This window comes from Neltuma alba, unplaced genomic scaffold (genome assembly GCF_004799145.2).
Source record: "Neltuma alba isolate B1F8T4 unplaced genomic scaffold, ASM479914v2 tig00001849_pilon, whole genome shotgun sequence".
In the NCBI taxonomy this organism is placed as follows: domain Eukaryota; kingdom Viridiplantae; phylum Streptophyta; class Magnoliopsida; order Fabales; family Fabaceae; genus Neltuma; species Neltuma alba.
In genome coordinates, this window is record NW_021632642.1 from 2031 (window position 1) to 25051 (window position 23021).

At 34.9% G+C, this 23021-nt stretch overlaps 1 protein-coding gene across 1 annotated transcript; it reads right to left on the bottom strand.

Annotated features, from left to right (window-relative positions):
- Nucleotides 1-13089: 13089 nt before the first annotated feature.
- On the bottom strand, nt 13090-20349 carry LOC114712832 (protein RAE1). Its single transcript, XM_028897390.1, has 11 exons — nt 20215-20349; nt 20013-20099; nt 19748-19825; nt 18004-18197; nt 17433-17574; nt 16160-16240; nt 14806-14934; nt 14475-14552; nt 14198-14269; nt 13498-13578; nt 13090-13412 (listed from the first exon to the last, which is right to left on the bottom strand). Exons 1-11 carry the CDS (start codon nt 20266-20268, stop codon nt 13362-13364), a joined length of 1047 nt encoding a protein of 348 aa, XP_028753223.1. The 5' UTR covers nt 20269-20349; the 3' UTR covers nt 13090-13361.
- Nucleotides 20350-23021: the final 2672 nt, after the last annotated feature.

A 23021-nucleotide genomic window follows, 5' to 3' on the forward strand; every position in this document is an offset into this window, starting at 1 on the left:
CAATGACTTTGTTGCAACTAGCATTGAAAACATACAAAGTCTTATAATAGTACTTCTCATATCATTGTTCATAATGCCTCGAATAGCAACTGGAAATAATTATTCATCAACACATGACAATCATGAGACTTCATCTATATTATCTTCAAATCTTGCATGGAAACAAGCTTTCTTAAATCAGAAGAATAACTTTGTGGCACCTTAATGCTATTCAAAATACCATAAAAACTTGTCTTCTCTTCCTTTAATAATATGTGTGCAGCTGGATGAAAATAAACCCTCTTACCCTCTCTTTTTTTGTGGGTGGAGGAGTTTTGTTATTCTGATTTTGACTAAATCCCATCTTATATTGATCCTATCCTTAGTCTTTCTATTTATGTGTAAAAGTGTTCCAATAAGGCTCTCACCCACGTTTTTCTTCACATGCATCACATCTAGACTGTCTGATATCAAAACTTCACCAATATGGAAGATCGAAAAAGATATATCTTTTTTTCCATATATTCCTCTCACCAATAGTCTTCTTCTTTTTACCAAAGTCATATTAACTCCCTCCACCCATTGATAAACTTTTCCTCCAGTTAATAGTATTAGAGCCATTTGATATTCTTGTAAGCCGTTAAATGCCTTCTTCAACGTACATTAAGGGTGTTGCCGACTAAGAAACTTTCTATAACCAAGCTAGACCATCTTCCTTCTATGTTTGAGTTACATGTAGTGAGTGTCTTCTTTGCATATCGGACATACTCTATGCCCCTTAATGCTGTATCTTGACAAATTTTTATATGCTAGAAAGTCATTTATTGTGGTGAAGATTATGGCACGTAAATTGAAGGTCTCTTGTTTATATATATCAAACATATCAATACCTTCCTCCTATAATTTCTTCAAGTCCATAATAAAAAGTATCAAATACACATCGATACCGTTTTGACTCTTTTAGCCCTAAGATCATCAAAGATAACATGATATACTTTCTTTTCATATATAACCAAGGAGGCAAGTTGTAAATTACCAGGAGAACCAGCCAAGCACTATGTGTTACTAAGATTACTGTAGGGATTAATTATGTTCGTATAGAGCCCTAGTCAAAGGTTTCTTAGCTCACTACTAGATTAAGAAAATTTTTGATCTATTGCTTTCTATTGAAGAGAATCTACAGGGTGATAAAGTTTTTCATCACATATTTTCTCATCGGAATGCCATCTCAAGTTTTTTTCTTATGTGGCATTAGCAAATAAATGCTTAAACTATAGTATCATTAGAAGATACCATAACATTTTCAAAAGAGGACCTTTGGTCATCTCATTATAATCACCACTACTTTTCTTGACTTTGTATCTTGAAGTGCCATATTTAGGGCACTTATTCAACTCTTCATACTCATTTCCGAACAACATGTAGTTATTAAGGCATGCATGTATTTTCTAATATTCCAAATCCTTCGGACATAAAATTTTCTTTGCCTCATACATTTCTTTTGGAAGAATATCACTCAACAGTTTAAGTAATTTCGTAAAACTAGCATTGGTCCAATCATTTCGTTCCTTCGAGTTCATCAACTTCAACACGATTGTCAACCATCATCTTTATATCTTGGGTACAAAGATGTCTCTAAATCACTACACAAGCTTTCACACGTGGGAGAGAACTGTGCAAAGGACTCAGACCTTATGTCACAAAACATATCCGAAATTTTATCACCAAAGTTACCATTCACAGCTTTCTCCTTCCTAAACAGTATAGTCTTTCTAATTTCATCATGCCATATCCAATTTGTATACCTCAGATTTATCCCATCATAGATAAGATGCTCGCTTATCTCAATAATACTCCACTGACTATTGTTTAAGCATTTGACACAAAGACAACAATACAAGCCATCTCTTTTACTGGGAGTATTTCTTTGAACAAACTCAAGAAACTTTTCAACCCCATTCTCATATTCTTTGCTAATTCTCTTCTCCATCATCTAACTACAATCCATTGTTTTACAAAGTCAATAAGCATAGTTGTACCATCAAACTCAATTCTAACTACTTAATTCAAATTTTCAAATAAATAAAATAATTAAGTGTTAGTCAATAAGTTAAAATTGACTAACACTTAATTACAAATTAAAGGGAATGTCTTTTTTTATTTTATAGAAATTTTGATAGAATTTCCTCTTAAATATAACAAATCCCAAATTATTTAAACAATGAAAAAATCAATCAATCAACAAACCAGCAATATAATAAACAAATTGAAGAACTATAACTAACAAAATAAAAGTAACAAATCAATCTCAAACCAATTCAATGAATAAAGATTTCTAAAACAAAAACTTCCGAATCCAAAACGAGAACACAAATGATATCCATTTGTAATGAAATTTTAAACAACACTTTATCATCAATCAAGGTTCATAACCAAAAAAAATTAGCCAAAACACTTAACAAATTATTTATTGGTAAATTCTCAAGTTTATTACAAAATTTTGATAAAAGTTCAAAATAAAATGTTAAGAAATTATTTAAAAAATTAAAAAATTAAGAACTAATCAACTTTGAGCATTTAAACATGTTTATCATGCCTTATATAAGAAGTAATTGAGGTTTTCAAACTCCAAATGTCACCAACCAACCCCTCAAGCACGTAAGAAAGTCAACATAAATAATTCAAGACATCTGAAATATAAAACCAATCAACCCATTTGAAATACAATAGATTTCTATTATTAAAACATCCAGGAAACCAAAAAAATGAAAAGAATGAAAAAAGAGGAAATTCACTCAGTGGAGACAATTGCAACGCAAGAAGAAGTAACAGTCGATGGCGAAACACGGTGGAAAGCAACCAAAGTGAAATAGAGGACCAAACACAACGGGAAACATTAGGGATTTATCGGTATTGCAATTTCGATGGTGGGACATAGAGGAACCACGGCACACTGACTATGAAATTGTGAAAAATAGAACACGCAATAGGGTTATTTAAAACTTTTCACGACAATTAATATGATAACCACCATGGAAAGTACTTTTAATAGCAATTATTAATCTCAACTACCATTAAAAGTACTTTTCACGGTGGCTATCTTAATAACCACTATAGAAAGTTAACAGTTATGCATTTTATTTACAAAAATGCCACCGCTTTTTTTGTCACAGTGTCTTTAACTGCCGTTGTTCCTTGATGTTATATCTTTTTTTTGTAATAGTGTAGCTTTTTACAAGGCTATATTTGCATATCTTGATTCACTAAATACTGGTTTGAGATATTATTGAAAGAAATAACTAATGGGAGCTTACATGATAAAAGTCTTTGAGACACTTGATGCATCGATGATCAAGATTTAGGAGAAGGGCTCAAGCATGCCAATGCTATTGAGACCAAAATAGTCACATCTCTTGCATCTCTTCGTGATGGTAATGGGAGACATGGGTCTATGATATCTTTTAGCAAAATGCTTTCAATACAAGTCTTTGACAAATATAATATCAAATCTCTAGGTTGTCTTCCTATGATTGTTTCTAATGTTGTTACCCCCCAAACTATAAACATCGCATTTTTCAACCACAACTAAAGGTGCATGCAAGCTCTACAATAGATCAAATATTAGAAAAATTATATAATAATCCCAAGTAAGTAATTGTAAAAATAAAATACAACACAACAATAGAAAAAGTAGAGAATCAGAAAGGCTGACCTAGAGCAACATAACTATAAATACCAACTAGAAGAGTTCGATTAGATATATTAGGATCAATGATTCTAGCTGTGTCAAAGTTGGATAAAAAAGCCTTCATCTTTGAGTTCAAAAATATATTACTACTTGTTATGTCTTGATGGATAGTTGGAGGAGCATAGTCAGGATGTACGTAGAACAAAGCATTTGTTATTCCTTTGATGGCATTCACTCTCTTGCTCCAATACAACTCTTTAGCTTCATCATCACTATTCAAGACATAAAAAAGGTTTCCTCTTTCCATGTATTCATCAATGAGAAAATTGCATTGATTATGTAGACAAAATCGATAAAGCTTGACAATGTTGCAATGTCAAATTTCACTTAACATTTTTACTTCATTATAAAAGCTCTTAGCAAAAGATGTCTTTCCATATTCTCTTCTATGAAGGTTTTTCAATGCTATAATTTTGCCACTAGAAAGTTGTGCTCTATAAACGCTTCCATCTACGCTAGTTCCAATAAAATATCCCATGTCAAAATTCTCTGTTCATATGTAATTTTTCCATCATAGTTCTATGTGGAGAACATATTTCCATTTTTTGTTTCTCTTGTCTCAATTTTAGATTTCCCATTCTTTTTCAAAGATTCAAATAAGATGAAACCTACCACAAATATAATGATAAGAAAAACTGCCAAAGGAATAATGAATTTCAACAATGACTTTGGACCTCTAGAAGAATCAGGCATCTTCTCTAAACCAAGTAATTTTTTATTACCATATAAAATGTCATGAGGAAAAGAGCTATAAACTTCATTTGGGAAATAGCCACTGAGAAGATAGTATGACAAATTGATATCGTGTAGCCTACCAAGTTCTCTATGTATACTTGTTCGCCAATTAGCTTAATCGTAAACGGACGGGTCGCAAGTAATATAAAAAGTATCGTTCCCTCAGAGACTAAAGCTAGATGAGTTAAAAATCATAATTGTGTTCTTGATCAAGTTAAGTAAAACAAAAGTTGTAAAGAGTTTGTAAAATAAAAATAGGAAAACAATGATTTAAATCAATCTGAAATCAACTTGACTTCAAGACAAATAAGGGACTAGGGTTATTTTTTACTAAAATACTTCATAAAACCTAATTAATCACTTCTCAAGTAGTAGTTAACAATAAGTTCAGTTAGCCAGGGTTTGCAGAATTGATTAAGCTTTCTCAAGTCAAAACCAAATTGTTGCAATCTCAATAAAACATAGCAATCTCTTACATTTGTTTGAAAAGATTGCACTTTGAAAACTAAAACCTTTTTTAGCTATGCTAGGTTAATGGATATATCTTTATTCTATTAACAAACCTTCCATTCACTAAGATAAATTTCTGGACTAGCACATTTTTATCAAAGTTTACAAATTAATTTAACTTTCTCAAGCTTCAACAAATCAACAAAACAATCCAAATGATGGCCAGTTATAAGGAAGCATTAAGCTCAAGATAAAAACAACAAAACATTATCATTAACACTAAAGAAAGAGTTGAACCAAGTCTAAATCCATATAATAGATCAAAATAACCCTAGAAAAACTGCTTTAGCTATACATGTTTAATAAAAAGCCACAACTATAAGAATAGTTACTAGCCATTACAGAAACAAGGGAAGAGAAGAAGAAAAACCCAGAAAATTTGGAAAAAAAAGCTCCAAATCTCTTGTAGCTTCAAGCCCAAAGATCCTAAGCTTTAAAATCTCTAAACCCTAGCAGAGCCAGCCTCCAAAAGAGCCCCAAAGTCAAACTATATCTAGAAAACACCAGTTCCTTGAAGTATATACCCTAATTTTTAAGTTACAACACAAAACGCATAGCTGCGATGGGTCAAACGCTGTGGTGGATTTGGTCATCCACCGAGGTGGATTACATAGAATAGGTTTCATGGATCAGTCTTAGCGTCGCGGTGCATGTGAGCAGAGGTAGCGGCTGATTAGACCGAATAGCAACTTCTTTGAGACAGCTTGGGCGTCGCAGTGGATATGGTCAGGAGCTGTGGCACCTCACACAGAATTGCATTCCTTCCTCTCTGCTAAAGCCACCGTGGTGGTTGTCTCCATGCACTGCGGTGGTTGGTCCTTTTTTAGCTCCTCTACTGCTAATCTCTCTTGCTCGCTTCGAGCCTTTTGCTGCACAATTGACTTCCAAAACATATAAAATAGCACTAAAACAAGTTGAAGAAGTAGAAATTTTGAGAGGTTATCACACCCCTAAACTTAAACTTTTGCTCGTCCTCGAGTAAAACAACAAACCAACAACTGAGTAACAAATTGCACATCAAAGATTGTAGGAATAGCTATATCCTCATCAAATGCTCAAGGAAATATACAGGATAGAAAATTACTAAATCACCCAAAGAAGCAAGTCTCATGAGTTTAAAACAAACTTTTAATGATTTTGGAGTGTTAGTGTGTGTATAGTGTCAAAGAACATCTCTCATGACAATGTCCCAGTAGAGTCTCAAGTATTGGAGGCTCTTCAAGAGATGGCTTTAAAGCCTGTCGTTCTAAATATAAAAGGTCCAGAGTTTCAAAGTATGCTCAGCCCTTGGAGTAAGAAGACGAGGCATTCATTCATGCCAATACCTCTGCTACTTTTGTATGATCTATTTCGAGTCCCCATAACACAGCTTCAAGAGGGTCCTCAAACATTACTTGTTAAAATCCTCATGCACAATCTGATCAACAATGTCTATAAAAGAACACTGCTCATGAGGCTTGGTGCTTTTATTAAATAGTGTATGTTAAATGTCACATGTTCATCATTAAACGTCAAAGTTCATTCCCCTTTTTCAACATCAATAAGGGTTCTAGCAGTTGCCAAGAATGGTCTCTCTAAGAGCGAATGCATCTCTTTATCAGTTTTAAAGTCAAGCATAATAAAGTTAGTAAGGAATATGAATTTGTCGACCTTAACCAACATATCTTCAATGATCCCCTGAGGGTACGACATGCTTCGATCAGCCAGCTATAAAGTAACCCAACTCTAACTTATTGAAAACTGAGAGCGGCATCAGATTTATACTAGCTCCCAGGTCGCATAAAGCATGCCCTAAGAACTTGTTTCTAATATGACAAGGAATAGAGAAACTTTCTGGATCCTTCTACTTAGGCAGAATTTGCTTGATGACATCTGTGAAACTCTTAGTCACTGCTACAGTTTCATACTCAGTAAACCGCCTCTTTTTTGATACGACATCCTTCATGAATTTAGCATACTTTGGCATTTGTTCTAAGGCTTCCACCAAAGGTATATTAATGTGCATCTATTTAAACATCTCAAGAAATTTCTTGAATTACCCATCCTCTTACTGTTTCTTAAGTCTTTGAGGAAAAGGTGGCAGTGGCACATATTTAGGGGGAGAGGTTAGCGTTTTCCTCTTCTTTTCCTCAACGACATTAAAAGTTGCATGCTTGCCTTTCACCACATCTGCTATGTCCTTTTCAGCTTGCTTTCTCTTCTTGTTGTCATCCTCATAGATGAGCTTTTCATTCCCTTCTTCACGACTGTCAAGATCTCTTGCCACGTCATTTTAAGCTTTTTTGGCAACTCTACCAAGACCAACACTGTCAGGGAGGACCTTGCCACCCCTTAAGGTGACTATTTTACAATTCTCTTTACCATCCCTCTTTGGATTAGGAATAGTGTCACTTGGAAGGCTATTTCTTGTTAAAACATTCATTTGAGAAGCTAGTTGTCCCATCTGAACCTCGAGACTCTTAATAGCACTTTCATAGAGTGCGAAGGTTTCCTTATTCTTAGCCTTTGCAGATTCTTGGTTAGCCAACAACTGAGCAAACATTTTCTCGATTTTGGATTCTTCCTTCTGTGGGTACTGCTATTGTGGTTGATGTTATGATTGGCCATAAAAACCAAGAGGCTCCTTTTTTTTAGCACCAGATGATAATATTTGTGGCAGATTCAAACTTGGCCCATTCTACCATGAGAAATTTGGGTGGTTTCTCAATTTTGGATTGTAAGTTTGAGAATAAAGACTTCCTTGTGGTCTTCACTGCACATTATTCATATAATTGACTGTCTCCAAAGTGTGAGGGCACTAATCAGAATGATGTTCTTCATTACAATGGTCACAAGTGCATGAACTCCTATAGCGTTGTCCTTTTTAATTTACAGCTCCAAATTGTCAAACCTTTTGGAGATCACTTCAAGTTGCAATGCGATATCTCTAGATGATGAAGAACTCATCTCTTTATATCTCCCAGAACTTTGCCTTCTCTTGTTATATTGTTGCATAGTGCTAGACGCCACCTCTTCATACAATTCATATAGCTCATTTTCCTTCATTTGTTTGATTCCTCCATTTGAAGCGGTGTTCAGTATAGTCATTGTTTGATCATTCAACTCATTCCAGAAAGCTTCCATTAGAACATATTTTTTCTGCTCATGATTTAGACAATTTCTCCACATATCCTTGAATCTCCCCTAAGCCTCATAGAATAGCTCATTTGGATACTGTTCAAAGGAAAGTAATTCACCCCTTAGTGTAGCTCGTTTACCTCTTGGAATAAATCTGCCCTTGAACTTTGCCACAAGCTCATCCCAAGTCTTAATCGAATGCTTAGGCAGGGAATTCAACCATGTCTTTGCCTTGTGAGATAGGGACATAGGGAACAATCTTAACCTCAGAGCATCTTTAATAACCCCATTTTACTTGAAGTTCTTGCACACCTTTATAAACTTGGTCAAGTACTCATTAGGATCATCATTGAAATTTCCTTCAAAAGTACCAATCATCCCGAGTAATTGAATCATGACTGGCTTGATTTCAAAATTTCTAGCTTGAATGTCTGGTAGCTGAATACTTGAGTGAAAAGTCTGCCCTTCCTTATCCAAATAGTCATCCAGAGTATACAAATCATTTTCATCTTGTTCCACCATGTTTTCTTGCAGTTCTGTTTCAAGTAGTAGTGGTAGAAGTAGCTGCGGTTGTTGCTAAACCTCCAGTGTGTTTTCAATTACTCTCAAACTGGATTCTTCTTTAGTTTGTCCCGAATTGGATTCTTCATCAGTAACCACTTCTAGAATAACTTCCAACCTTCCTCACATGCGTCAGGAGTTACCTACGAATTCAAATAAAAAACACAAGTATCAAACTTATCAAGTGAAATGAACTAAATAAACACTACTATTCTACCTACAACTATCACTATAAATACTAAAAGAAAACTTAGGCATAACCAATCACACAATAAAGAAAATCAACCACAAAAAATTTTGTCATTAGTCCCTGGCAACGGTGCCAAAAACTTGTTTGCTAATTACCTTAACCGCAAGCAAACGGGTTGCAAGTAATATAAAAAGTATCGTTCCCTCAGAGACTAAAGCTAGATGAGTTAAAAATCATAATTATGTTCTTGATCAAGTTAAGTGAAACAAAAGTTGTAAAGAGTTTGTAAAATAAAAATAGGAAAACAATGATTTAAATCAATCTGAAATCAACTTGACTTCAAGACAAATAAGGGACTAGGGTTATTTTTTACTAAAATACTTCATAAAACCTAATTAGTCACTTCTCAAGTAGTAGTTAACAATAAGTTCAGTTAGCCAGGGTTCGCAGAATTGATTAAGCTTTCTCAAGTCAAAACCAAATTGTTGCAATCTCAATAAAACATAGCAATCTCTTACATTTGTTTGAAAAGATTGCACTTTGAAAATCAAAATCCCTTTTTAGTTATGCTAGGTTAATAGATATATCTCTATTCTATCAATAAACCTTCCATTCACTAAGATAAATTTCTAGACTAGCATGTTTTTAACAAAGTTCACAGATTAATTTAACTTTCTCAAGCTTCAACCAATCAACAAAACAATCCAAATGATGGCCAGTTATAAGGAAGCATTAAGTTCAAGGTAAAAACAACAAAACATTATCATTAACATTAAAGAGAGAGTTGAACCAAGTCTTAATCCATATAATAGATCAAAATAACCCTAGAAAAACTGCTTTAGCTATACATTTTTAGTAAAAAGCCACAACTATAACAATAGTTACTAGCCATTACAGAAACAAGGGGAAGTGAAGAAGAAAAACTGAAGAAAAAGCTCTGAATCTCTTGTAGCTTCGAGCCTAAAGATCCCAAGCTTCAAAACCTCCAAACCCTAGCAGAGCCAGCCTCCAAAAAAGCCCTAAAGTTGAAGTGTATCCAGAAAACACCAGTCCCTCGAAGTATATACCCTAATTTTCAAGTTACAACACAAAACACACAGCTACGAGGGGTCAAATGCCGTGGCGGATTTAGTCATCCGCCATAGCAAATTACACAAAATGGGTTTCCTGGATCAGTCTTGGCGCCATGGCACATGTGAGCAAAGGCCATGACGGATCACACTGAATAGCAACTTCTTTGAGACAGCTTGGGCACAATGGCGGATATGGTCAGGATCTATGGTGTCTCATATAGAATTACATTCCTTCCTCTCTGCTAAAGCCGCCGTGGCGATTGTCTCCATGCGCCGCAGCGATTGGTCCTTTTTTAACTCCTCTGCTTCTAATCTCTCTTCCTTGCTCACTTCGGGCCTTTTCCTACACAATTGACGTCCAAAACATATAAAAAAAGCACTAAAACAAGTTGAATAAGTAGAAATTTCGAGAGGTTATCAATACTACCAGAGATATTGTAGCTCAAGTCAATGCTACAATTTGGTGGAACACTGCATGTACTAAATGGTAATATTCCATTGAATTTGTTGTGACTAAAGTCACCACCGAAAATCAAAACGGCTCAAAAAGTAGGGCACATTACCACTTAATTGATTGTGAGAAGCATCAAAGCATTGTAAATTTATCAAATTGAAAATCGGCAAAGAGATATCATCTGCAGTGAATAAATCTGAGTACAAATATATTTTCCTAAGATTATTCATAAAACTCAAATTTAAAGGAATGAGTCTAACTACGTGTACTCAAAGTAATGGTGGAGGGTAGCATACCTGCAAAATTGTTGTGAGACAAGTCTAAATACATGAGATAATGAAGAGCTCTGATATGAATTGGAATAATATCTGTCTCCCAATTTTATGAAGAATCAAATCTAGTAGTTTTTGTAATGCAATGAATAAATTTGTGCACAAATATATGTCTTTGATATTTGTCGTATAACTCAAAGCTGAAGAAATGGCCCCGTTCCACGAAGATTTAAATATTCTAGTTTTGGAAATGCAGTGAGGTTGAAATTTGCTAACCGTGGTTCTTGTGAATGGATTATTGGCTGACCAATTGAAATTACATTTCCAAAGAGATTGCAAGATATGCCATGCTAGAGCCACTCTTGCTGATGTTCCACCATTTGGTCTAAAGGAGTGCATGCTTCTCCTCATCTGTCATGGCAATAGGAACGAAATTTAGTGATTTAGTGATGAAGTTTGCAAATTTCATCACGAAAAAGTCACCAATAATTGATTAGCGCTGGAATTCCGTCTTTAAACTAATTGGTGACAAAGATTGTCATTCGTTCACTGTTTTCTGCAGTTCTTGTTATTTATTCTTGAAGTTAATTTACAGAGCGTTCGATATTATTTTCTTTCGTATCATAAAGCTTAGGAATGACTTCCTAATATTATAGCTTCTTATTTTCAAATACCCAAAACATGCTCAAAGAATTTTTAATCCTTTAAGCATGTCTTCAATTATTATTTCTTAATGTTTTAGTTTGGATAAAGATGAGAGGTTACTCACTTGAAATAATATTGTTATGAGACAAGTTCAAATAGAAAAAAATGAAAATCTCCCATTTGGGTTGGAATGTAACTTGTCAAAAGACATTGCTTTGAGTTGTAAATGCATTCTACATAATTTTGTTATCAAAGTAAAAATTCAGGGTAGCAAGAGTGGAAGAGAACGAACCTGTAAGATTGTTATGAAACAAGTTCATGTAATTAAGATACTGAAGTGCCCCTATCTACACAGGAATGGTATCCGTCAATAACACACTGTTAAGTTATTCATTTTCAAAATTGAGTGAATTCGGAAGGTTTATAACTCACCCCTAGGATTGTTATGGGACAAGTCCATATGCCTGAGATAATAAAGAGTTCCTATCTGATTTGGAATGCTACTTCTTAGACCCTTTCCTTTGAGCATTAAATATTGTATGTTGGGAAATGCAATGAGGTTGAGACCTGCTAGCCGAGGATGCTGTGCGATGATCCTGAGTTGATTCATCTCAATCATGCTTCCAAAGCCATTACAATGTATGCCTTTCCAATCAAGGCTCTGAGAAGTTGTGAGCAATATTGCTAAGATTCCACCACTGGGTCTGAAGCAGAGCACGTTTCTCTTCCATCATATTAGCTGCAGCTACACCGTTAGGTCGGAAGCAGGTTATAGCAAAGCATAATAAAAATACAACTACCCCACCCATAGCAATATTGCAATCACAAAAGCTTATCATAGCTTTTCAAGTATTGTATACACGCTCTTTATAGGCTTCTTCCAGTAACTTTTAATAATTAATATTTCAAAGTTCTGAATTATTAATAACGTGAAAGATGGGATAATTGGTATACATACTATTGGAGAATTCCATTCTTACTAATTAATGGAAGGTTGGCAATTAAACAACAAAATAAAAACTGGGCTCACGCTTGTTCCTCTTTTCTTTTTCTTTTTTTCCTACTTTTACGAACCTCACGAACCAGTTCAGAAAGTTCCATGGTTAATGATCAAAGCCTTTCTTGTATGGATTCCTGATTTGAGTACCCTACACGTGAGCTAAGAACATGAGAGTAATATTTTCAATAAAAATCACAAGTTAGAGAAATTTAATTAATTAATTAGTAAGATCTATAGTTAGTTAAGAATATTATATGAAAAAAGTTAATATTTTAAATATAAAATTAGGATTAAAGGGAGGAGAACTTTCAAGTGACATCTAAAGACACATGCCAAACAACTGGAAATGACCACGGTCCATGGTCAAGTCTTCACCCCTGCTCCCTCTTTTTAAGTCCAGTGCGCATAGATAAAAGAAGGAAATTAAATAAAAATTAATTCACCAAATCGAACAGGCTCGTTGACTCTCTCTCTCTCTCTCTCTCTCTCTGATATTTGTGATAAGTTGAAAGCTGGAGGAATAAAATGTGAAGCCTACGCAACCGCTGAAGGACAAGATTTATTGTAATATACGGGGCAAACCAATTCTGATAAATCACTTGTGAACATTCATACCCATCATAACTAGAGATTGCTTGCCTAACTCCCTCATACCACTAACTAAACTACAAATGAAATGATATATACACAACTTAAAGCGTCAAATGTGTTGCAACTCAGCAATCCCTATGTAAAAGTAATCACAGCCTACTTACAAATGCCTTCCGCTCATCCCTCATCATAAAACTACCAAACCACCAACCAATACGATTTGGATCCTCCCATAGTAACATTATGATGATGTGCTTTGTGGAGAAAAATAAATAAAATATCGTGCGTTCTCTGGTCATAAGTGCACCTATTTTTCTGTTCACATGACCATCATATCATGTGAGGGGATCCAAACCTTAGTAATATACATCAGATCTGGAACAGAGAATGAAAACAGTACACAGAATGTCAAGACCATGCCCCACATTCGACACCAGTATAAAACATCTATGTGCGCAGAAGAGTAATACAAAGCTAGGATAGTCTCTACTTTCTCCCAGTTGTTCCAAGTCGAGGTTTGCCCTTAACCTCAGATTCCTGCATTGCAGAAGCATATCATATTCGCATGTTGCCAAAAAAGCTGTTAAAGAACATTTATTTTTACAAACAAATCACTGAATACCTGTGGCAAATGCAGGAAGATGTAAGTCTTTGCTGTCGCAGGATTATGATTTTCAGCCCCTTTACTCCAGTCATAGCAGACCTATAGACAGAAACATGGACATATCATTCACACCAGGTCTAACGACATTCTCTCAGATTTTTCTTTTGGGTACTTTTTCATAATTTCTGTTTCACAAGATAAGTCAGCAATAGCAAAACTTGTGAGAACTACGCAAATGCATAATTTTTCAATCATAGCAAAACAGGGTTATATACACATCACTTACAGCTTCTTATAGCACTTATCCAATTTCTCATATATATATATATATATATATATATATAAATTGTCTTGCTTACACGACATTGACAGAAAAGTTCACTATGAAGAGCCATCAATTAAGTCTCATTTCTTGCGATCTTTTTGCATGCCTACATTTTTTTCAGTAAAATACCTACATGTTTCTACTTCTTTTTCTATCTTAATTCCAATATTCCAGACGATTCTCTAGCATTTTAGCATCCCCTCAAGCATACTCTGTGCAGAGGAGATTTTCACGGCACTCTCATTACTAATTGATTTCTTTCTTTTTTTTTTCTTTTTTTTTAAGGGGGGTGAGATGGTATATAAATCAAAGATTCTCAACTTCGTGTGACACGAAAGAGGATGCCAAAATTTATTTCATAGAGCTGCAAACGTGCGCAGAAACAGGATATACCGAGTAAGCAAAGATTGAACCATCATTGTTGAAGGTGCTGCAAGGAATAGGTTGACTGCACCTTAGCATGGCCTGAAATTAGAAAAGCTTGCATTAAACTCAGAAAAGCATCTACAAAACTCGATTAAACCAAAAAGAGTAGAATTAAAGATTATGCTGAAGACTGGAGGAGAGGATGCAAAGACCAATAGATTTCCGCTATTATATCTATATGCAGGAATTGCATTTGATTATGGGAAGAATGTTCACTAATTGAAAATGAAGGCATCGGAAGAACCTTAAGTCTCTGTTTACTATCCTTGTCCCAAAAGTTAAAAGCACCATCAGAACCCGCAGTTGCAAATGTGTGATGTACCTGTAACAAATAATAATACATTCATAATGCTAAAGCTTAAGATGGATAAACTTTATTACTGATATCTAGCATGTCTATTACTGGTTGAAGTGTTGGCCTTATAAGTGGACAAAAATTTTGGGAAGAAGTTTGAAAAGAAAAAAAGAATAGATTCACCATTTAAAGGACTCAAAGGACAATTCAGCATGCATATTGTTTATTGAAAATCAATTTAGAAGTAAAACAAAGGAACTGATGGAAAGCAAAATCTTACAGGATGGAAATTCAAAGAGTTGACTGAGTATATCTCATTGCCCTCTCTGTGGCATTTGAAAGTAAAATTTTTACTCTGTTGGCTATCATCCAAATGATGCACCCCAACTCTCCCTTCGATTGATCCAACCTACAATGACCATATCATCAAATTCAAGTTCAGTCTCAATGAATCGACTCTTATAAGATTATAATTACGAAGGAAATAAAATCCAGAAAATATAGATCTGTAGAAATCACCCTCATATATTGGAGATTACAGTACATCTTAAGATTCATGGGGTGCTTCCTAGGATGGACTAACACACAAGACACAAGATATAAGACGAACAACTTTCAAGCTTTTGTCAAAAGATGGAAACTAGAGGAAGAAAATAAATTATATGCCCCCTTCCAGTGCAGAAGTGGAGGTATACAAATATGGATAAAAAATATTTCTTCTAGATTACTATTTATATAAAGTGTTTCCTCTTATGGGTAAATGAACATCTTGTTTTGGCTTAAAGCCATGACGTTTTTCATCCTATTCACACCTCAATTGGTACACACTTAGGCGGACGAGATCTAGTTTCAGTAGTTCTCAACACTCACTTGTCTAGAAATCATAGAATTCATCTTACGTCAGCATTTGAACAGAAAAATCATAGGGTTTTCAGCTTTTGTAAAAGAATTTCTTTGTTGAAGTCCCCACCATTTGGCTAAATTGCCACAATCACCATGATATCCCAAAGTAGGCATAATACCAGCTAAAAAAATACCACTCTTCAACTGATCTAGGCTAACTCAATGTTTTGAAAAAGCAATATGCAAATCAGTTTTATGAATAGTATGACGGTGTAAAAACCGCAATTACAATGAAACCAATCGAAACAGTAACCTAGACAACTTGCAAGTACAGGAGATGGAATAAACTCATTATGCAACTGAAATACGTAGAAACTAGTTTCCTCAATAACCATTTAAGGCAAGGGGCAACTGGTATATCATTCCTTCTAACGAACATTAACTTGAAGATGAGGGCACGAGGGATACAACCAGGCAAACCATGGTGTGATCACAACCACAATTGGTGTTGGGATGTCAATGGATAGTTGCCTTACTTAGGATACACAACTCTGATTTATCAACTGGCTTTTATGTCTTAATGCCTAGTATTGATATTTAATCCACCTTTCGGACCCTGTCCTCTGGTTCGTGGCTGCCTATTTGTTATTTGAATAAAATGCATGAAATATTTAAGAAACAGAGAGTTTTTCAATAGATACTGAAAAGGAAAACAGGAAAAGAGAATTAAAAATAAGCCTTCCAAGATATTGAAACTTGAAAGGAGCCACAAAAATGCATAAGAAGCTTACCAAGAAACCTTGTTGATCAGGAAATGCAGCAAGGCACCTTGTCTGATACTTCAAGGGTGAAATAATTTTCTTGAATTCAACCTGTTGCAAATAAACAGATGGTCGATATAAGGGGCATTTACCATAAATGACTTGATGTATTTGGGGACAAAAAGAAACAACCAGTTACAAGAGTGTGTTTCTTAGCTATACTACACGGCACACTCATGCCCACCAGGAAACATCAAGCAGAACACTAAACATCAACAGACTGGGATTTTTGGAGATGTCAAGCTTTGTAAGTTGAGAATCTGTTAAGCTTTTCAGAAAGGTATTATGCTATGAAGGCTTTACTTTCAAGTCCCCATCTCCTTGAAGTGGCTGAATTACAAACTACAGAGGCAAACTGGTCAACGTACTTTACAAACAAAACAGACGATTAATGAAGATTTGTTATCCTATTTATTCAAGTCTTGAAATTAAGAGATACCAATCTCAATTCAGGGCAAATTAGTCAATAAACAACCTAATGGCCATACTGGCCGTATTCGTTAGGGGATAATAAACCCAAGTGTTAATTATACACCAAAGGGACATCAGATATTTGCAGGAAATGTTGTTATATGCAGTAAGAAGCTTTATAAAAAATTTTGAGGTTTCAATTCCTACTTCATTTTTTCAATAGAAACTTCAGGAGTAAGCCCTTCTATGAGTTGCTATCAAAATTTTATTGCCAACCAGAAGACAGAGGTTGGAGCAATACCATGACGTCTATCAAACAAAGGAAGAACTGCACATCTTCAACAGCTCCCCACCCTTGGGACAACCAACTCATTTGTTTAACAAATCAGGGATGTAACTAGCAAGAAACAAGTTTGTCCATACTTGAGTTTTTGGGAGTTAATTATAGGCTTTTTATGCAAGATGAAGAAGGGAAACTCTTCGTGAAGATGTATTTCATTCTTTAAATTGATGCATCTTGACATAAAGAAATGGTTATACAGTCAAATATAAGTCTGCAGGACAGATATGCATGATCTGTGGGGCCTCACGGCCTATTTAACAGATATTCATTACTGATGTAGAGAGATCAGAGAGCTTTTATTCTAGTGTTTTATGTCTTCTTTTCATTGTCTATCATTTTCTTCTCTTTCTATTCATTCAAACTATTTCTCATGCTCACGATTTCCATCTCTTCTCAATAAATCCGCATAACAACTTCCTATCTAGTATGACCTTTATACAGTCTCATCATCATGGAGAAAATACACAAGAGAAGATAAGTACAAAATACCTGAGGATTTTGCAAGTTGTAAACGATTAGATTTCTATCAGCAGTGCCAACAACCATCAGAGGATGTCTCACTGTCATTGCATAACATCGTTCTGGGAGTTGTTGTGTGTGCACTGGATTTGGCTGCCTAGTATCCCAGTACCTGGTAAAAGCCAGGAAAATTGCTCAGGTGGAAATCATAGCTGCACAAGATCATGCATAACAATGAAGAGCTAGAAGTCAAACAACAATTATGGACAAGACCAACCATGGAATAGATACGGATAATAAATTTGCAACTAATGATATATAAACAAGAAGTTGTGAAACTTTCAATGACAGTAATAACTGCCATATTGATGATCGGCATATCTGACTTTGATGACATTATTACCATGCAGATGATAAATAAAAGTAGGATAGGAAAAGGGTTTTAGGTGCTCAAAATGTAGAAACATGCACCACAGTCTGTAATCCAAAATGGTAAATACTGCTATAAGAGGTAGACTACGTAATGTGAAACTACTATCTGGGGAAACAAAAAGGAAACACACACGCACATGGAATGGAATAGAGAATAATAATGCCTTACTTCATGGTCTTATCCCAGCTTCCAGTTACTAACAAGCTCATCTCAGGAATCCAAGCTACTTCCTTGATTGGCGCATCATGCATAGCAACAGTCATTGGTTGGCCTCCAGACAACAGAGGCCACATCTTCACTTGCTTATCACAACCACCAGAGAAGACAGTTGTACCATCATCCTTCCAAGTTGAACATAAAACCTATGCATGACGATATACATTATGACCCGTATAGACTACAATAATAGCTTAATGTTTAAGGAGAAGAAAAATAAGAAAGACCATAAGAATGAAGAATAAAGACCGGAACATCTAAAGTGATGCTCAGCATCATAATAGACACCCTGGCATCTCTACGGATGCTTTCACTGTACATATTGCTCCTTGATAACTCAAGATAAGTTGCACTATGCTTATTGATTGTGCATACTGAAGAAACAATTGCGCTTCTCTCTCTTTTTTTTTTTTTTTTTTTGGGGGGGGGGGGGGGGAGGGGTCTACAGAATCATTTATTATAAACAAAAAAAATCATCACCCCACAAAAATTGCACATGAAAGACCTAACTAACTACCCAATTTAAGTGAGTGAGGACCATTAGCATCCTAGCCATTAGCGCATTACAGCAGTGTTCTAGTCAATGCTATTGAGTCTTACATGGAAGTGATAATTGTTGAAATTAAAAAACATAAACTTCCGGTGCAGATAATAACGAGTAAATATGACTGGAATGGTGAATCCCACCAAAGCATGCGAACTAAGAATGCATCACACTTCTGGCAAAGCCTGGCGGCTGTAATAGAAGATATGAACCTGGGAGTCCAGTGGGAAGTAGGCAATGGTGAACAAATCAGATTTTGGGAGGACCACTGGGTGGGAGATCTTGGCCCCCACGACATTTAGCCTACAAACCTATACAAGAAGCGGAACAGCAGAAGAAGCTACTTGATTTTGTAACTGCTGATGGGAGATGGAATTGGCAGGAACTTTCTGAGCATCTTCACAGAATATTTTAAACTAAATTTCAGAGCTTCATCCCCCGAACCCAATGAAAGGATAGGACAGTAGCTACTGGAGGTTAACCCACCAGCATGAGTTCAACCTTGGATCAGCTTACCATCTGGTTATGGAGAATGAATGGGACGAAGAAAACCCAATTTGGAACTTAGCATGGAAATGGCCAGGAATACAGAGAGTAAGATCTTTCCTTTGGTTAGCCTTAAGGAACAAACTCCTAACCAATGCTGAACGCTGCCGAAGACACATGACCCAAAGCACTCAATGTGAATGCTATGGAAACGTCGTTGAGGAATTAGACATGTTTTAAGGAGCTGTCATTGGACTCAGTCCTGCTGGAGCCTTGTAGTTCCTAAACATCATCTCTTGTATTTCCCAAGTATACCCTTCGAAAGGTGCATGCTGAAGAACCTGGACGCGAGGAAGAACAACCCAAATTGGTGCGTGATGTTTGGCCTTCTCTGCTGGAAGCTCTGGAACGCCCGCCATAGAAGACTCTTCAGCCAAGAAGAAACCCAGCCTCGGACAGGTTAATGAAGCCCTTTCTTTGACTGATCAAATTATAAGAGTTGCTGAGTTTCGCAAGCAACTAACTATGTAATCTTTAAGTTGTTTTCCTTTTTTCTAAAGACCCCTCTGTAATCATTTGTTTTAATAAAATCTCTTTTCAGTCAAAAAAAAAAAACTTCCAAACTATACGGTAGTAATGATCAAATCGAAGTGAACAAAATTTTACCGGCTGATCATGTGATATAGATGCCTTGGGCACACTGGCAAGATTTACCCCATTCCGTGCTATCTCCCAACATCGAACCTGTGAGGAAGTTAAGGAATTTGTTATGGCCTTATGAAACAGAAATTTTCTAGCATCATTACGTTACCAAATAATATCTTCTCCCCTTGAAACTCAAAGCAAAATCTTCCAAGATGCAGTGGAAGCCACTCAATAAAAGCTCAGGAAAATTACAAGTAACTAATCAAGCCAAGAGGTTGGGGGCAACCTGGTTGTCCCATGAAGTGGCTACGAGAAAGTTGGCTTTGGGACTGAAGCTAAGACTCGAAACAGAATCACTAGGAGGCTGAGTCACCTGAAAAATTGGCAAATCAAGAAACAAAAACATGCATTATCAGAGACAACCCGACAGAGCAAAGACCAAGCGTTGAAAGCAGCAATAAACAGTGAAATAGCGTGAATTCGAATACCTCAAAGGACTTATTGGGGTTTGGATTTGTAGCAGTCGCAAAGAAGTTCGACATTGAGCATCCGATTTAGATAAATTCGCTCAGCTTCCACAGACAAAATCTTGGTCAGAGAGAGAAATCGCTATTTGCATCTTGGACTCCGTGGACAGAGAGCGAAGAAGCTTGTAGCGTTGTTTGTGTGCGCCCACATATATATATATATGGGCCAGCTCAGCCTACAGCGTTAGCAAGACGCTTTTTATTTTTTACTTTTTGTGCCTATATATATTTATGGGCCAACCCAGCCGATAGCGTTCGAACGAGGCTTTTGTTTTTTAAATCTACGCGCTGGTATTTGGGCTACTTAGTTTTTATTATGTAAAAATAGACGGAGACGATCTGATGACGCGTGCGATCAATAATATGCGTATATTGATCAACGTAATATATATTTATATAATAAATAAAAATATATTTATTTTATTAATTAAGAAAAATAATTATTTTGAAATTTGATTAAAAAAATAATTCTATTAACAATCAATGCATATTGAATTTAGTAAGATCAAGTTTTTAATTCTTTGACATAGTTTAGAAATAAAATATTTTTAGAGTGAATGATTTCAGCTTATGGACTTATACACGGTGATTATTTATCAGTGATGTTAAAATAAATCCTTAATTTAATTCACATGCCTCAGAAAATTCGTCGATTAATCAGAAAATGAGTCAAAATTACAGTTAATTTAAAAATTGTTAACATTTTTAATAGTTTGGAAACTTTATTCATATCTTTCTCATGATTGAGTTATTTTTCATATTATATTTGTTTTAATATATTCTTGTTCGATATATACAGTAAATATGAAAATAATGCACCTAATAAGGAAATAGCCAGTAGGAATAAATACAGGTATGCAAGATAAGGTTTTAAAACTCAATAACCCATAAACTAATGGATTAATTGTGAAATTTTTGGATAGAAGTAAAAGGCAATAATATTCAAGAAGAGTTTGGTCCTTTAATTATTTATATTTTTTTTTTTTCATATGTTCATCTTTTAGCTAAAGTTAAGATTTTTTTTTTTAAGTCACTTTAATCTTTTTGGACTGACTTTTTCATTTTGATCTATATATTGTTTCACTACACGTAACTTTTGATATTGAAACTTAAATTACTATACATATTTACTGATTTTGGTTGCATGCGACTTTTTTTTTCCCCGCAAAAATAAAAGATTGCCCGCCGTTTAACATTGACACGCTCTTTGTCTCCTCCCGTGAGTCCAAAATTGAGACCCGTTTTCGGCTTCAAATTCTCAACTGCGTTCTATTTTACCCCAAAGATACTCATCAGTCATGGTTTTTTCTTGTACAAGTCCCGGTATCATCAAATTATTTTAGATTTTGAAATTAATTTCTATCGAGTCAATAGCATTAAGATTAAAATCCTTACCACAAGTATACTTTCCGAAATTTAAACTTATGTTTTATTATTTATAGGGAGTAAGACTACTTACCATTTTAATCAACAGCTTGTTTGTATCTCTTATGCATCTTATTTGCATTTTCTGTGTGTTACTCACTTTGTGTTTACCATTCACATGATGATGATGAAGATAATGGCGGTGTTTATGGCAAGCTGCCCTAATCACAAGACCATCCGCCACACTTAAATGAGATTTATAAATTTAAATCTGACATGAACATATCTGTGTGCGTATTTAAATCATATAAGAACCTAAAAAAGAAAAAAAAACATGATCATAATGATGATGATAAGTCACGATTACATGCCTCATATGGTTATGCGTGTTAAAATAGTTGCTTAAATTGTTCTTTCGTATAAAATCAATCTGTCTCAACCAATGAATGCAAATCATTCTAGGGCAAAGTTAACTAATTTTACAATTCTTAAGAAGTATTAGTTGATATTCTTAAACCTGTAAAAATTATTGGCTTTTCAATTTTACTCTTTATTAAAATTAGTGACCACAATAAATTATTGTCTAAAAATTACTACTGGTCCTTAATTCCTAAATTACTAATTTAGAGATATTAATGAAATTAGTTAAAATGGTTATTTATCACAAAAATGTACTAATCTTTTTAAATTATTGTTTTCAATCATGTGTGTATTAAACGATTGGAATTATGCAATCCATAGGGATATATAAGGGAAAGATGGAAGACAAAATATATTAATGTCTTATATTTAGAATTAAATTCAACTCCAACTAGCTCTTATATTAAAAACTAAAGATAATAAAAGCATACCAACAACGTGGAATTAAAAAGGAGCAAAATTGCCTGCAAGGGTCGGGTGCAACTGGTTGACAAGGGGAAGGCAAGGTGCCACGTACCCGCCAGGTTTTGGGCTCGATACCTGCAAGACACCCTGGGATTAGTCTGGCACGTTGTGTTGGGATACCCTGAGGCAAGCGATCACATCCTACTCAAAAAAAAAAAAAAGGAGCAAAATTGGAAAAATTAACTATCACCTCTTTGCCTTGTACTTAAGATCAACTAAGACTTTAGGCATGGTTGTTTTTCTTCTGTGTTTGCTTGTTCCCAAAACAATTTTATAAAATTATTTCTTAGAACAAGTTTTGAAAATAAAAATAATAATTTATTTGGATAATAATTTAAAAAATCATGTTTGAAAAAAAAACACAGAAAATCACACTTTGTAGGTAATAATTATCGCTAGTAATGATAAATAGTAGATAGTAAGTAAGAAGAGAAGAAAATTTCTCAAAATTTTTCAACACAAAAAATAAAAAACACAAAAACAAAAACAAGAAAACATGCAAAAATTGTTTTAATTTT

Coding starts and splice junctions, on each gene's coding strand:
- LOC114712832 (XM_028897390.1), bottom strand. CDS start 20,268: ATGTCGAACTTCTTTGCGACTGCTACAAATCCAAACCCCAATAAGTCC. Junction 18,198..19,747: donor CTATATCACATGATCAGCCG/GTAAAATTTTGT, acceptor CGTCATGCATAG/GTTTTATGTTCAACTTGGAA. Junction 14,553..14,805: donor ACTCTTTGAATTTCCATCCT/GTAAGATTTTGC, acceptor TATTTGTTACAG/GTACATCACACATTTGCAAC.